This window comes from Capra hircus, chromosome 5 (genome assembly GCF_001704415.2).
Source record: "Capra hircus breed San Clemente chromosome 5, ASM170441v1, whole genome shotgun sequence".
Taxonomy (NCBI): domain Eukaryota; kingdom Metazoa; phylum Chordata; class Mammalia; order Artiodactyla; family Bovidae; genus Capra; species Capra hircus.
Genome location: NC_030812.1, coordinates 74,986,026 through 75,003,481, shown reverse-complemented (window position 1 = coordinate 75,003,481; position 17,456 = coordinate 74,986,026). Strand labels below are relative to the sequence as shown.

The following is a 17,456-nucleotide window of genomic DNA, read 5'->3' as shown; positions in this document are numbered from 1 at the left end:
GTTGACTATAAAGAAAGCTGAGTGCTGAAGAACTGATGCTTTTGAACTGTGGTGTTGGAGAAGACTCTTGAGAGTCCCTTGGACTGCAAGGAGATCCAAACAGTTAAGCCTAAAGGAAATCAGTCCTGAATATTTATTGGAAGGACTGATGCTGAAACTGAGAATCCAGTACTTTGGCCATCTTATGTGAATAACTGGCTCATTGGAAAAGACCCTGATGCTGGGAAAAATTGAAGGCAGGAGGAGAAGGGGATGACTGAGGATGAGATGGTTGCATGGCATCACCAACTCGATGGACATGTGTTTGAGTGAGGTCTGGGAGTTGATGATAGGCAGGGAAGTCTGGAGTGCTGCAGTCCATGGGGTCACAGAGTCGGACACAACTGAGCAACTGAACTGAACTGAAAGCGCGCACGCACACACACACACACACACACACACACACACACACACAGATGCACATACCATTGTTGGTGTTGTTTAGTTGCCAAGTCGTGTCTGATTCTTTTGCAACCCCATGTACTGTAGCCAAACAGGCTCCTCTGTCCATGGGAATTTCCAGGCAAGAATGCAGGAAGACTGGAGTGTGTTGCCATTTCCTACTCCAGAGTATGTTCCTGACCCAGGGATCAAACTCACGTCTCCAGCATTGGAAGGTGAATTCTTTACCCCTGAGCCATTAGGGAAGCCCTGCTCTATAAATATTGTTGAATAAATAAGTTAAAATTTTCCCCTGAAAACTTTAGCTATATGTTAACAATCCAATAATAATAAAAGCTGTTTGGAGAGGAAAAATTGTTTTTCTTCTCAATTATATGATATAATGCTTAAAATTAATTTGAGTAACTTATCTTTATTCTGTTCAAGGAAATTTGTTCTTTCAGTTCAGTTCAGTTCAATCGCTCAGTTGTGTCTGACTCTTTGCGACCCCATGAATCACAGCACGCCAGGCCTCCCTGTCCATCACCAGCTCCCGGAGTTCACTCAAACTCACATCCATTGAGTCGGTGATGCCATCCAGCCATCTCATCCTCTGTCGTCCCCTTTTCCTCCTGCCCCCAATCCCTCCCAGCATCAGAGTCTTTCCCAATGAGTCAACTCTTCGCATGGGTGGCCAAAGTACTGGAGTTTCAGCTTTAGCATCATTCCCTCCAAAGAACACCCAGGGCTAATCTTTAGAATGGACTGGTTGGATCTCCTTGCAGTCCAAGGGACTCTCAGAAGTCTTCTCCACAGTTCAAAAGCATCAATTCTTCAGTGCTCAGCTTTCCTCACAGTCCAACTCTCACATCCATACATGACCACTGGAAAAACCATTGCCTTGACTAGACGGACCTTTGTTGGCAAAGTAATGTCTCTGCTTTTGAATATGCTATCTAGGTTGCTCATAACTTTTCTTCCAAGGAGTAAGTGTCTTTTAATTTCATAGCTGCAGTCACCATCTGCAGTGATTTTGGAGCCCCGAAAGATAAAGTCTGACACAGTTTCCACTGTTTCCCCATCTATTTGCCATGAAGTGATGGGACCAGATGCCATGATCTTAGTTTTCTGAGTGTTGAGCTTTAAGCCAACTTTTTTACTCTCCTCTTAATAGAAATTAATAAAATGAATTATGGTATTCAGAAAATACTTGTCCCTTGACCTTTTATCATGTTAAAAACTGTTTATAAATCAAAATAAGAGATGATAAGCAATTGCTTTTGATGTATCATATATTTAAAGGAATGCATATGAAGTAATTAGGTTGGGAAATTTTTCTTGGTAGTTTTTATCTACAAATAAAGTTCTGAGAACATAATATTTTATATTAAGAGAGTGGAGCAATATAAAACCCTAAATTAAAAAAAAATCTTACAATAACATCTTGTCAGAATAATAAAACCAAGAATATTTTGTTTGGTATTGCTACATCCCCTATAAGGTCTTTTGACCTTATAATTATGTATTTTAGCTTTAACTTTCTATGCTCAACATGTCATTTAGGCTGTCCCTTAATTTTAAGTATGTTGATGTCTATCATGAGCCTCTCTCCTAGTGAGCTCAGCTAGGATTTGAAGAAAACTGTTAAAATCCTTCAAATGAATTTACCTACCACTCTGGGGCCCTCCTGTACCTTCACATCTCCTTGAGCATACTGCAAAGAGTGTATTGAAATATCTACCTTCAGATATATCTACCATTCCCCAACCCTTCCACTAGTATTCTTTATAATAGCAGAAAATAAGTTTTATTAATCTTCTCATGAATTTCATAATAATCACAAGCTGGGATTCAGAAAATATCTGTTGGAGTTTGTATGAAATGATTACTAAAAGATCTTATGACTAATAAAAGTCAACTTCCCAAGAATTATTTGTATTATGAAGAAGAGGGCCTAACCAATTTATGTGCTGTCCTGTCCTTAGTCACTCAGTCATATCTGACTCTTTGCAACCCTACTGACTGTAGCCCCCCAGGCTCCTCTGTCTATAGCAACTCTTCAGGGAAGAATACTGGAGTGGGTTGCCACGCCCTCCTCCAAGGGATCTTCCCAACCCAGGGACTGAACCCAGGTCTCCTACATTGCAGGCAGATTCTTTACACTCTGAGCCACCAGGGAAGCCCAAGAATCCTGGAGTGGGTAGCCTTTCCCTTCTCTAGAAGATCTTCCTGATCCAGGAATTGAACTGGAGTCTCCTACATTACAATCAGATTCTTTATGAGCTAAGCTACCAGGGAAGCCCTAACCAATTTATAATTGGTGCTTATAAAGAGGAGATAATATTTATCAGTGTCATTAAACAAAATCTCCTAGTTTTTATAACTCATAAGGTTTTATTTCTGACCTTGGTTCAAAGAGCCACTCCATTTCAAAAGTTAGATTATATACCAAAAGCATATGTTTCCTAAAGGAGATTATTTAACCATCTCAAGCATCTGTGCATTATATTTTATGAATTGTTATTTCAAGGAGCTAGATATGGCTTATTTACCTTATATGCAGAGTACAATCATGCAAAATACTGGGCTGGAAGAATCACAAGCTGGAATCAAGACTGCAAGGAGAAATATCAATAACCTCAGATATGCATACAACACTACCCTAATAGCAGAAAACAAAGAGGAACTAAAGAATCTCTTGAAGGTGAAAGAGGAGAGTGAAAAAATTGGCTTAAAACTCAACACTCAAAAAACAAAGATCATGGTATCCAGTCCCATTGTGTGTGCACGATAAGTTGCTTCAGTTGTGTCTGACTCTTTGCGACCCTTCTTGCAGCCTGCTGGAGAAGGCGATGGCACCCCACTCCAGTACTCTTGCCTGGAAAATCCCATGGATCGAGGAGCCTGGTAGGCTGCAGTCCATGGGGTCGCTAAGAGTCAGACACAACTGAGTGACTTCACTTTCACTTTTCACTTTCATGCACTGGAGAAGGAAATGGCGACCCACTCCAGCGTTCTTGCCTGGAGAATCCCAGGAATGGCAGGGAGCCTGGTGGGCTGCCGTCTATGGGATCGCACAGAGTCGGACACGACTGAAGCGACTTAGCAGTAGCAGTTGCAGCCCGCCTGGCTCTTAGGTCCATGGGATTCTCCAGGCAAGAATACGGAGTGGGTTGCCATTTCCTTCTCCAGGGGATCTTCCTAACCCAGGGATTGAACCCAGGTCTCCTTCATTGTAGGTGGATTCTTTACCACTGAGCATGGCAAATAGATGGGGGAAAAGCGGAAACAATGACAGACTTTATTTTACTTGGCTCCAAAATCACTGCATATGGTGACTGCACCCATGAAGTTCAAAGATACTTGTTCCTTTGAAGAAAAGCTTTGACAAACCTAGACTGCATGTTTAAAAGTAGAGACATCACTTTGCCGACAAAGATTTGTATAGTCAAAGCTATGGATTTTCCAGGAGTCATGTATGGGCATGAGAGTTAGACCATAAAGGAGGCTGAGCACCAAAGAATTGATGCTTTAGAACTATGATGCTGAAAAAGGCTCTTTAGAGTCATTTGAACATCAAGGATATCAAACCAGTCAATTCTAAAGTAAATCCACCTTGAATTTTCATTGGAAGGACTGATGCTGAAACTGAAGCTTCCTCCAATACTTTGACACCTGATGCCAAAGAGCTGACTTATTGGAAAAGACTCTGATGCTGGGAAATGTTGAGGGCAGGAGGAGAAGTGGGTAAAAGACAATGAAATAGTTGGATGGCATCACCAATTCAATCGACATGAGTTTGAGTAAACTCCGTCAGATAGTGAAGGACAGCGAAGTCTGATGTGCTGCAGTCCATGGGGTCACAAAGAGTTGAGCACACTGAGTGAGTGAACAACAGATCTGAGGTTCTCGTACTGTTCTGATCACAATATCCTAGCTAGTTAAATATCTTCTAAATTCTCCATTTCTGTAACATCTTGTTTCCCACTCTGCTCGGTATCTTGGAATGAAAATTGCAACTTTTGCTATCTTTTGAGAAGGATTTAATTGTTTAAAAATCTCTTAAAGAAAACTATGCAATCCAGTTTTATACATTTAAAAAATATTTTTACATAATTTATTTCTGAGTGTTCTTTCTAACTTTATTTGTGATGACTTTAAGAATTACTTTTCTAAGAAACCATGGCTAATGTGAATTCAACAGCACATATAAGTCAATGATTTCTTTAATTATTTTAAGAAGGTACTTAGAATCCTAACAGTGATTAACCAACATAATTTCTCATCCTCAACAAATTATTTTGCCACTTACAATTCACCTCATTTCACAATAGTAATGAATGCATAGAAAATTGTTCCTTATACTCATCCTAGGGAGTTGACCTAGGATTAACCATCATTATTATCTCACCAGCTGATGATGTCTTTAAAGGAGGAAAGTGGAGAGATAATCAATGAAAATCATTCACTTGATGCTTTTTATGCACTTACCCAGTGATGGAAATTGGGGCTCCCCCGGTGGCTCAGATGGTAAAGATCCACCTGCAATGCAGGTGTCCTAGGTTCAATCACTGGGTTGGGAAAATCCTCTGGAGAAGGGAATGGCTACCCTCTCCAGTATACTTTCCTGAAGAACTCCATGGACAGAGGAGCCTGGCAGGCTATAGTCCATGGGGTCACAAAGAGTCAGACATGACTGAGCAACTAACACTCTCAGTGTCTTTCAATGATGGAAAAAAGAGCACATTAAAGTAGGTTATATACACACTGGTTCTCTGAGAAGTTATCCTATTAGATACGGCAATCAGCTAGAGCTCAACATTAAGACAATAAACAATTGCTAGACTGTAGATATGACTTTAAAGGACAATAACTGACAACTGGATAGAAAAAGATTCATTTCCTTAAAGATCTTATAGTGAATAAGAGAGTTTGTCATTCTAGACAAGGGAAATGAGCACAGAATAAAGTTGAGATCTACAGGAGGATGATAAAAAGACCAAGCACCTTTCTAACTGGTAACCATAAAAGGCCCATTTGGATAGATAAGATGAAGTCATCAAATTCTTTTACTGATTTTTTAAATTCAACAAATATATCCTGAATTCCTACAGTGCTTTGTCTAGGTTTCAAGAGCAATGCAGAAGTGAAATCAGCAGATCTTCTGCCTAAGAAGGCAGGGCTATATGTGTGGGGCAATATGGACCTAAAATATTATAATGGCAGGTTGGCATCATCAGACACATACATCAAACATCAAAAGTTTGAATGTCAAGCTTTTAGCCTAGGATTGTACTAGACTTGGAATGACAGAAGTGTCACTTAATACTTTTTATGAAATCTTAGATTTTTCCTTTATAACATTTCTCAGTTTTCATTTTGTTGTTGTTTGCAACTTCCTGATTTTTATCATGCCTGAACTACTATATTACTTTCAAAATAGATGTCTTTTTCTACAGCCTGCCCTACAAAATGTTGTCAAATTAATTTTACTAAAACACAGCACTTTAACCATGAGACTCTTCGGACACAAATATTTTTGACAGGACAGACCTTGAACATTTTGTCCATGATTTCAAGGCCTTCTCAGACTTTAATTCCAACTGACTTTATCTTCAATTATTCCTCAATAGACCTCTATTTTCTGATCAAGGTAACTTACCCGATGTTTTCATAGCAAGATTTCCTATTCTGTGTCCTTCCATATAAAATGTTTCCATCTGGAATTCATATCCTCTTCGAATTGCCATTTATGTGAATTTCTAGTTTCCTTTGGCCTCAGAGCCATACCTCAACTGGCATGATTTTTCTATTCTCTTAAGTCCACATTTTCCATCACACAGTATGTACTTGTAATTTTGAATATTGTAATTTCTTATGTTTCTTATCTTTCCGCATTATGTTGTGGATGTTTTCCTCAGTTCCCTAGAGTTGCAGATCAGATAGAGTATGCAGAATATTCTGACCATACTTAAAAGTTATATCTACTGAATATATCTACTAAGTAAGACTACTGGATAAATGAAAAAGCAATCAAGATAGATGCTAGAATAATTTTAATAATAAGAAATACACAGACGTCTGTTAGGCTGTTGGACTACCAGGAGGCTGATGGGGTCAAATGCCCAAATATTTAAAAAGGAAGATGAGAACTTGAGAAATGTGATAGTTTCTAGCATGCTGTTAACTAATTAGGATATCACTTAAGGAGGGAGAGGTGTTCAGGATGGGGAACATAGGTATACCTATGGTGGATTAATGTTGATGTATGGCAAAACCAATACAATATTGTAAAGTAATTAACCTCCAATTAAAAACACAGTATTGTAAGTAAAATACAGTAAAAATAAAAATTTAAATTTAAATAAATAAATTTATATTTAACAAAATAGAGACAACTAAAAGTTGAGAGACTATGATGCTTGTCATCTATTGTCTAAGCCAAATAAAAGGGAGTCCTGATACCAGACTTCAGTTCAGTTCAGTTCAGTCGCTCAGTCGTGTCCGATTCTTTGTGACCCCAGGAATCACAGCACGCCAGGACTCCCTGTCCATCACCAGCTCCCAGAGTTCGCTCAGACTCATGTCCATCGAGTCCGTGATGCCATCCAGCCATCTCATCCTCTGTCCACCACTTCTCCTCCTGCCCCCAGTCCCTCCCAGCATCAGTCTTTTCCAATGAGTCAACTCTTCTCATGAGGTGGCCAAAGTATTGGAGCTTCAGCTTTAGCATCATTCCTTACAAAGAAATCCCAGGGCTGATCTCCTTCAGAATGGACTGGTTGGATCTTCTTGTAGTCCAAGGGACTCTCAAGAGTCTTCTCCAACACCACAGTTCAAAAGAATCAATTCTTTGGCACTCTGCCTTCTTCACAGTCCAACTCTCCCATCCATACATGACCACAGGAAAAAACATAGCCTTGACTAGATGGACCTTAGTCAGCAAAGTAATGTCTCTGCTTTTGAATATGCTGTCTAGGTTGGTCATAACTTTTCTTCCAGTGAGTAAGCTTCTTTTAACTTCATGGCTGCAGTCACCACCTGCAGTGATTTTGGAGCCCCCCAAAATAAAGTCTGACACTGTTTCTACTGTTTCCCCATCTATTTTCCCATGAAGTGGTGGGACTGGATGCCATGATCTTCGTTTTCTTAATGTTGAGGTTTAAGCCAACTTTTTCATTCTCCACTTTCACTTTCATCAAGAGGCTTTTCAGTTCTTCCTCACTTTCTGCCATAAGGGTGGTGTCATTAGCATATCTGAGGTTATTTATATTTCTCCCAGCAATCTTGATTCCAGCTTGTGTTTCTTCCAGTCCGGCATTTCTCATGACGTACTCTGCATAGAAGTTAAATAAGCAGGGTGACAATATACAGCCTTGACATACTCCTTTTCCTATTTGGAACCAGTCTGTTGTTCCATGTCCAGTTCTAACTGTTGCTTCCTGGCCTAAATACAGATTTCTCAAGAGGCAGGTTAGGTGGTCTGGTATTCCCATCTCTTTCTGAATTTTCCACAGTTTATTGTGATCCACACAGTCAAAGGCTTTGGCATAGTCAATAAAGCAGACATAGATGTTTTTCTGGAACTGTCTTGCTTTTTCCATGATCCAGGGGATGTTGACAATTTGATCTCTGGTTCCTCTGCCTTTTCTAAAACCAGCTTGAACATCAGGGAGTTCACAGGTCACGTATTGCTGAAGCCTGGCTTGGAGAATTTTGAGCATTACTTTTCTAGCATGTTAGATGAGTGCAATTGTGCAGTAGTGTGAGCATTCTTTGGCATTGCCTTTCTTTGGGATTGGAATGAAAACTCACCTTTTCCAGTCCTGTGGCCACTGCTGAGTTTTCCAAATTTGCTGGCATATTGAGTGCAGCACTTTCACAGCATCATCTTTCAGGATTTGAAACAGCTCAACTGGAATTCCATCACCTCCACTAGCTTTGTTCATAGTGATGCTTTCTAAGGCCCATTTGAATTCACATTTCAAGATGTCTGGCTCTAGATTAGTGATCACATATCAAGATTATCTGGGTCGTGAAGATCTTTTTTGTACAGTTCTTCTGTGTATTCTTGCCACCTCTTCTTAATATCTTCTGCTTCTGTTAGGTCCATACCATTTCTGTCCTTTATTGAGCCCATCTTTGCATGAAATGTTCCCTTGGTATCTCTAATTTTCTTGAAGAGATTTCTAGTCTTTCCCATTCTGGTGTTTTCCTCTATTTCTTTGCATTGATCACTGAAGAAGGCTTTCTTATCTCTTCTTGCTATTCTTTGGAACTCTGCATTCAGATGCTTATATCTTTCCTTTTCTCCTTTGCTTTTCACATCTCTTCTTTTCACAGCTATTTGTAAGGCCTCCCCAGACAGTCATTTTGCTTTTTTGCATTTCTTTACCATGGGGATGGTCTTGATCCCTGTCTCCTGTACAATATTACGAACCTCATTCCATAGTTCATCAGGCACTCTATCTATCAAATCCAGGCCCTTAAATCTATTTCTCACTTCCACTGTATTATCATAAGGGATTTGATATGGTCATACCTGAATGGTCTAGTGGTTTTCCCTATTTTTCTTCATTTTAAATCTGAATTTGGCAATAAGGAGTTCATGATCTGAGCCACAGTCAGCTCCTGGTCTTGTTTTTGTTGGCTGTATAGAGCTTCTCCATCTTTGGCTGCAAAGAATATAATCAATCTGATTTCGGTGTTGACCATCTGGTGATGTCCATGTGTAGTCTTCTCTTGTGTTGTTGGAAGAGGGTGTTTGCTATGACCAGTGCATTTTCTTGGCAAACTCTATTAGTCTTGGCCCTGCTTCATTCTGCATTCCAAGGCCAAATTTGCCTGTTACTCCAGGTGTTTCTTGACTTCCTACTTTGCATTCCAGTTCCCTATAATGAAAAGGACATCTTTTTTGGGTGTTAGTTCTAAAAGGTCTTGTAGTTCTTCATAAAACCATTCAGCTTCAGTTTCTTCAGCATTACTGGTTGGGGCATAGACTTGGATTACTGTGATATTGAATGGTTTGCCTTAGAGAGGAACAGAGATCATTCTGTCGTGTTTGAAATTGCATCCAAGTATTGCATTTCGGACTCTTTTGTTGACCATGATGGCTACTCCATTTCTTCTAAGGGATTCCTGTCTGCAGCAGTAGATATAATGGTCATCTGAGTTAAATTCACCCATTCCAGTCCATTTTAGTTGGCTGATTCCTAGAATGTCGACGTTCACCCTTGCCATCTCTTGTTTGACCACTTCCAATTTCCTTGAGTCATGGACCTGACATTCCAGGTTCCTATGCGATATTGCTCTTTACAACATCGGATCTTGCTTCTATCACCAGTCATATCCACAACTGGGTATTGTTTTTGCTTTGGCTCCATCCCTTCATTCTTTCTGGAGTTATATCTCCACTGGGCTGTGAGCCGGCTCACCTAGCGCAGGCAGCTGTGAGCTGGCCCACTGAGCGAGGCTGAGAGGAGCTACCCCACGTCCGAGGTCAGGGGCAGCAGCCTAGAATGCCAGGCTTGGCTGAGAGGAGCTACCCTGCGTCCGTGGTCAGGGGTGGCGGCAGGAGGAAACAACCTGCGTTTGAGGTCAGGGTGGTGGCTGGGAGGAGCTACCCCACATCCGAGGCCAGTGGTGGCCAAGAGAAGCCACCTCGCACCCAAAGCCATGGGCAGTGACCCTGAGGAGCCACCCCGAGCCCGAGGCCAGGGCCAGTGGCCAGGAGGGCAACCCAAGGAGTGGTGGCTGCGCAGGCACAGGAGGGCCTAGAGGAGCTATCCCACGTTGAAGGTCAGGAATGGTGGTGGTAAGGAGATACCCTCGTCCAAGGTAAGGAGCAGCAGCTGCACTTTGCTGGAGCAGCCATGAAGAGATACCCCACGCCCAAGGTAAGAGAAACCCAAGTAAGATGGTAGGTGTTGCAAGAGGGCATCAGAGGGCAGACACACTGAAACCATACTCACAGAAAACTAGTCAATCTAATCACACTAGGACCACAGCCTTGTCTAACTCAGTGAAACCAAGCCATGCCTGCAGGGCAACCCAAGATGGGCGGGTCATGATGAAGAGGTCTGACAGAATGTGGTCCACTGGAGAAGGGAATGGCAAGCCACTTCAGTATTCTTGCCTTGAGAACCCCATGAACAGTATGATACCAGACTAGAGCTGGGATATCCTAATAAGGTGAGGGAACCAAGCATTAAAGTTAAATTACTGTGTGGGTTGGTGGGGTATAGTTCCTGATATTGCCAGACTTCAATGAAAAGTTAGCATTTGAGCAGAATAATCCAATTTATAATAATGTGCCCTCAAGCTCTTTGTCTGTATAATAAACAGCAATTTCCCCTTCCTCTCTATATAAAGGTAATTAATATGAGAAGTAATTAACATATATGAGGAGTTTTGAGAAACAGAAATAATCAAGTTTTCTGCAAGAAATTCATCCCAAGGTCAAACAGATTAGCTATATGACTAGCTATTCATGATAACCACATATAATTTTACATTTCTAACTGAGCAGAGTGAGCAGGAAGATGCCCTCATTCTCCAACCTCCAAGCTACCTGTCCTCAGTGGACTTTGTAACCATCTTTTTTTCTGTTAAACTTTTATTTTGTATTGGGGTAGAGCTGATTAACAATATCATGATAGTTTCAGGTGAACAGTGAAGGGACTCAGCCATACATATACATGTATCCATTCTCCCCCAGACTCCTCTCCTGTCCAAGCTGTCACATAACACTAAACAGAGTTCCATGTGCTGTACAGCAGGTCCTTGTTTGTAACATCTTTGATTGTGAAAAAACATATCTCCTTGGCTTTAACTCTAAAAATGTGTTTTATCAATCTGGATAAATGAGAGTTCTAATTTTCAGCAGCTGCATTTCTTTAGGAAATTTTAAAAATCTCTCCGGGTTTCAGTTAACTCATAAGCAATAGGAACAATTAATAATATTAATTTCATGCAGGCTGCTGGAGGATTAGCAGGAAGGATGCTGGTATGGTGACTAAACTGCAAGCACTCAAAACTGATATCTTATTTTCTTCCTTCCCCAACCTCTCATAAACAAGGAAATTCAAAGAGGTCAATGATATCAAGCTTATAGAAAAGCTATGAATCTGTATTATACTTTTTCTCTTAAAAAATATGAGACATATGTACAATGCCATCTTTTTGTTTTTTAAGATTAAGAGAAACAAGGATTTTTTTCTGATTTAATTTCCTATAATTACTGGGAAATTCCTGGAGTATGAAATGGCAACCCACTCCCGTATTCTTGCCTGGAAAATTCCATGGACAGGAGCCTCAAGGGCTACAGTCCATGGGGTCACAAAGAGTCAGACATGACTCGGTGACTCACTGACTGAGAAATTTAGTGCTAAAATGACATGTTGTCACTCTCTACTGTATTTTATTTCTAGACAGCAATTCTGCATCCAAAACCAATTCTTCAAACATGTGTTCTCAGTATGTATTCTTTCATTCTCCCCTAGCTAGTGATAATTGGATAGCTAGTGATAATTGGATAAGTTGTATGTTTACATTCAACAGATAATCTTTTGGAGATAGTGTTTTATTTTTCTGAAGTTTCCAAAAAAATTGAGCAAAGAAAGGCAAGTTATTCTTATTGTACACGCTCAGTCATTCAGTTGTGTCTAACTCTCTGCAACCCATGGACTGCAGCCTGCCAGGCTACTCTGTCCATGGAATTTTCCAGGAAAGAACACTGAAGTGGGTTATCATTTCATACTCCAAGACATTTTCCTGACCCAGGGTATGAACCCACTATTTCTGTGTCTCCTGCATTGGTAGGCAGATTATCACCTGAGAAGCCCAAGTTATCTTCATTAATTGAGTGTCCTTATTTGGGGTGCACTTATCCACTAAAAGATTTGAATAATTCTGAACACTAAGTTTATATATAGTCACAGACAGTATCAATATTTTTAAAAAATGTCTTATAGATTAATTGAATATTTTTACCCTGAAATTTCTGAGTCTGTTAAGGCTTTATTAAATATCATATTTGGCCACAGTTTGAAGTTTTGATAGTAATGATAATCAAGTAACCACATGAAATAAACAAAGCATTTTTTCCTATAAGTATAAAGAAGAAGCATATGTAATAATTATTTTAGAATTAACTATCTATAAATAAATTTAAATTAATGCATACTGGATCATAAAATTGCATGAATGCAGCGCTCAGGAAAACCTGTCAACATAATAAGTAAACACGAAGCACATCTAGGTTATAGACTTTAAACAGCTTGAAAAGTATAATACTTCCATCCATCTTCCTTACCCCAAAGTTCCTCATCCCTGAAGTAACAATTATTCTTACTTATCTCACTGGAATTTATCTCAGAAAGAAGATGGTTTGTTTATAGATACAATCCTTTTTTTTTTAATTTTACAAAAGAAATATTGAATATTCTTTCAATCCTAGTAGCAAACATGACCCTTGTAGTTTTTCAACTTGATAGATTTCCAAATCCACAAAAAGTATGTCATGTCAATACTTGTGGCAGATTCATGTTGATGTATAGCAAAACCAATACAATATTGTAAAGTAATTGACCTCCAATTAAAATAAATAAATTTATATTTTAAAAAAATACAGAAAGCATAAATGCATCTTTGATTTAGAGAGATAGGAAGGTAAGATTAGGAAGTCAATTGTTTAGCAGAAAACATCACTTACCCCAATTGCTTTTGATTTTTACCGTGTCCCTAGGGTACTGGAGAAGGCAATGGCGACCCACTCCAGTGCTCTTGCCTGGAAACTCCCACAGACGGACAGGCCTGGTAGGCTGCAGTCTATGGGGTCTCTAACAGTTGGGCATGATAGAGCGACTTCACTTTCACTTTTCACTTTCATACATTAGAAAAGGAAATGGCAACCCACTCCAGCATTCTTGCCTGCAGAATCCCAGGGACAGAGGATCCTATGGGCTGCCGTCTAAGGGACTGCAGAGAGTTGGACATAACTTAGCAGCAGCAGCAAGGTAAAACTGTTACGTCTGGGAATCAGAGAAATACTGCTACTATTAGACCATTATTATCAGAAACACTGCTACTATTACAGTAACATGTTGGTTTTTCATGTTAAAGACTGAAGACCTTGCTGCTGCTGCTGCTGCTAAGTAGCTTCAGTCGTGTCCAACTCTCTGCGACCCCATAGACAGCAGCCCACCAGGTTCCCCCATCCCTGGGATTCTCCAGGCAAGAATACTGGAGTGGGTTGCCATTTCCTTCTCCAGTGCATGAAAGTGAAAAGTGAAAGTGAAGTCACTCAGTTGTGTCCCACTCTTCGCGACTCCATGGACTGCAGCCCACCAGGCTCCTCTGTCCATGGGATTTTCCAGGCAAGAGTACTGGAGTGGGTTGCAGTAGAAAAAAATCTTTTCATAAGAATCTTTTTCCCATTTACAGTTAACACAATTTGAAATACACTATAGCAAATTATTTTTGTTCAAGTAAACTTTTGCTGATTTTTCCAGGCTGAATTAAAATATACCTCCTTAAAATGTGTCACTCTAAGGAGGCTTCCCTCTGCCTTCCCTTCATGTACACTCTTACTATGCTCATGATACTCACCAAAGCTGTTGTGCAATTTACCATAATAGTCTGGTCTATGAGTTTCAATAAGCAATGAAATTTTCTAGCAGTTTACGGTATAGATGCTAAACAAGTATAAACTAAACATTAGCCTCTGTTACTCAGTTTTGATTGTGAACTTGTAGATGATTTAATGGAACACAAGGCAAATGGCTGACTTATTTATTGGTTGTATTAAACTAAATCGAGAGACTGGAAATCAACCAAAAATATTTCAAAGGAAAAAGTCAATAAATAAATATCTAATTAGATTATTTTCATGAAACCTCTACCTTTCATGGTACCACTCTCTGTCTGACTTTGTCCTCAATTTCTTTCTCTTCATCCCTATTTATTCTATCCTATCAATTCCCTCCTTACTCTATTATTTATTTTCCTCTGTCTTTCTCATTTCTCTTGTTTGTCTTTTCTCCTTTCCCACCTCAGTTTTTCTCCCTTAGAAAATCACATACAATACACACAAATACAGACACACACACAGCCCAGATAGTTTTGTTTATTTGATCTTTCCTTACCGGGATGAAGATGTAGGCTCAGTTGTTTGTCTTTGCACACGTGCATGTTTAATTAAATGTTCTTTTACAGCAGTTTGGACTTCGGCTGGGATATCAGGGGAAGTGTGGCTGATTTTTATTGCAGGCTCAATAACTTTTAGTGCTGGTTCTCCATTTTCTTTAATCTCTTTTTTCTCTTCAGTCTCAAAGACTTCAGTGGGAGCACTTGACATGCTCTGCGGAAGGGTACTGACATTGGAAGTCATAGGTTTGCTCTTCCAGAAAGGCCAGCATAACTTCCAGAAGACAAAAAGTGAAACAACCAACAAGGCCAGGCCACAAAAGCTGACAACAACTGCTAACAGGCTGACTGAAATATCTGGAAAAAAATTACAATGTAGGAGAAATATTAAGTCATTGATAATGTATATAGTAGAGCAGTAATTGTGGGATAATGTGATATTATGGTTATTATTAATAGTATGCTGATTTAGAGTTTCAAAAATCTACTTTTAAGTACTTTTATAAGGAGGAAATATTAATAATTATGTTTATTCTCTATGTTTGCATCTCATTCCTGCCCTGGAAATAGGTTCATCTATATCATTGATGACATAGATGGGTGGGATGGGGGGAGGTGGGAAGGAGGTCCAAGAGGGAGAGGAAATATGTAATTTACATATAGTTCATTCACTTCATTGTACAGAGGAAACTAACATAATATTGTAAAGCAATTATACTCCAACGATATATATTTTTTTTCAAAGGAAACAATTGAAAAATTTTATCCCAGGAAGTTTCCAGTTGTATACAAGAAATGCACGATATATACATATTATTTCCAAGCATAGTACAAGGGGGTCCAAGAGTTCGCAAAATGAAGGTTAGCTCCTTGCAGCCTACCTTGAAGTCATGAAGCTTAACATGCTTTAAGGCTGTATATAACAAGAAAGCCTTCTGTTGGCTTCATCTTTGATCTACAGATGCAACCTTCTTACTCTCTAAGCAGTAATAAGGTTAAATATTTGTATAAGCTGCTTTCTGTGGTCTACATGAGAATGTGTGTGTGCTAAGCAGCTTCAGCCATGTCTGACTCTTTGTGACCCTATGGATCATAGCCTGCCAGGCTCCTCTGTCCATAGGATTCTCCAGGCAAGAATACTGGAGTGGGTTGCCATGCCCCTCTCCAGGGACCCTTCCCAACCCAGGGACTGAACTCATGCCTCTATGTCTCTTGCACTGGCAAGCAGCATCTTTACCACTAGCACCACCTGGGACACATTACTAATAGAGAATGAGTACACAATTAGTTGTATTTTCAAACTCCATGTGTGTGTGTGCACTCAGTTGCTCAGTTATGTTGGAGTCTTTGTGTCCCCATGGGCCCACCAGGCCTTTTTGTTCATGGAATTTTCCAGGAAAGAATACTGGAGCAGGTTGCCATTTCCTACTCCAGGGATCTTCCCAACCCAGGAATCAAACCAGCATGAACCTCTTGCACTTCCTGCATTAGCAGGCAGATTCTTTACCACTGTGCTACCTGGGAAACCCCTCTTCAAACTCCATAGGTCCTTTCTAATAAGGTCGAGTGCTCCTAACTTCTGAAGTCCAAAATTGGTTAATAATTTGCTAAGGAATTTTAGAATATTCTTATTTTAAAATAATTACAAAATTAATATATGTGTAAAATAATTAAAAGGAATACAATAAAAAGTTAATAAGATTATATAAATAAATAAATGGGAGAGAAGTCACATATCTCTCATGCAAAATCATGCCCAGGAGTTTATGTAGATACTCTGCCCTCAAGGAAGTGGAAAACAGCTCTCCACTCCTTAACTGTGGGATGTACAAAGTGACTTCCTCCTAATGAGTACTTCCTCCTGCTGAGTACCTAGTGAGTACCTTTTGTATGAAAAGGGGCAAAATGGTATAGTTTTACACAAGAGACATCTGAAATATACAAACCTCATCCAGGTGATCAAGGGGAACATCAACAGTGACAAATCATGTCAATAGCCTTGATATGATGTGATGAATATGGCACGTTATCTCTGTGACCTTTCTCCCCAAATTAATAACCCAGATCTAATCGTGAAAAAAAAATATGAAAATTCGAGTATAGGGACATTCTACAAAACACCTGACCAGTACTCTTCAAAACCCAATGTTGTTAAAAAAAAGGAAGTCTGAGAAACTGTCAACTGTCATAACTCAGAGAGACTAAGGAGATATGATAATTAAATGCGATATGGTAATCTAGATGGAATTATCCTAGATAGTCTCCTGGAATAAAAAATAAAGAACATTATGAAAAAGGAAATCTGAATAAAGTATGGACTTCAGTTAACAATGTAGCAATACTAGTTCAGCAACTATAACCAAATACATTAGTATTTCACATACTAATGTAAAATGTTAATGATAGGAGCAACTGAGCATGGAGCAACTTTCTGTACATCAACAACAGTTTCAAAAAGTAAAATTCATTGAAACATGTTAAGAATATCCCTCTACAAATTTCCATTTTCACCTTCTTAAAATTACAAATGTTAGCAATCTGGTGCTGCAGAACTCTTAAAGTTTGGAAGACTGAATAGATATCCCACGAAGAACTTTTCTAGACTTAGATAACCATATACTTTTATTTCATAACTTTGTTTAGCATCAGTGTCAAATATAACTCAATTTCTTTTGTTTCTCTGTTTTAAATAAAAGATGTTAGGGATATAACATAGACTGAATTGTGTCTGTCCCTCCACCACCTCCAAATTCATATGTTAAAGTCCTAACACCCAGGACCTCAGAATATAACTGTATTTGGATATGGGCCTTTAAAATTAGTAATTAAGACAAAATGAGGTCATATGAATGAGCCCTAATGCAATATATCTGAGGTCCTTATAAGAAGAG

At 39.3% G+C, this 17,456-nt stretch overlaps 1 protein-coding gene across 1 annotated transcript in view; it reads right to left on the bottom strand.

Annotated features, from left to right (window-relative positions):
• SYT10 (synaptotagmin 10) overlaps positions 1-17,456 on the bottom strand; it is a 114,425-nt gene that overhangs the window by 64,971 nt on the left and 31,998 nt on the right. Inside the window, exon 2 of the mRNA XM_005680681.3 lies at positions 14,565-14,922. Coding sequence (XP_005680738.1) covers positions 14,565-14,922 — 358 coding nt within the window. The remainder of the gene's footprint in view (positions 1-14,564; positions 14,923-17,456) is intronic.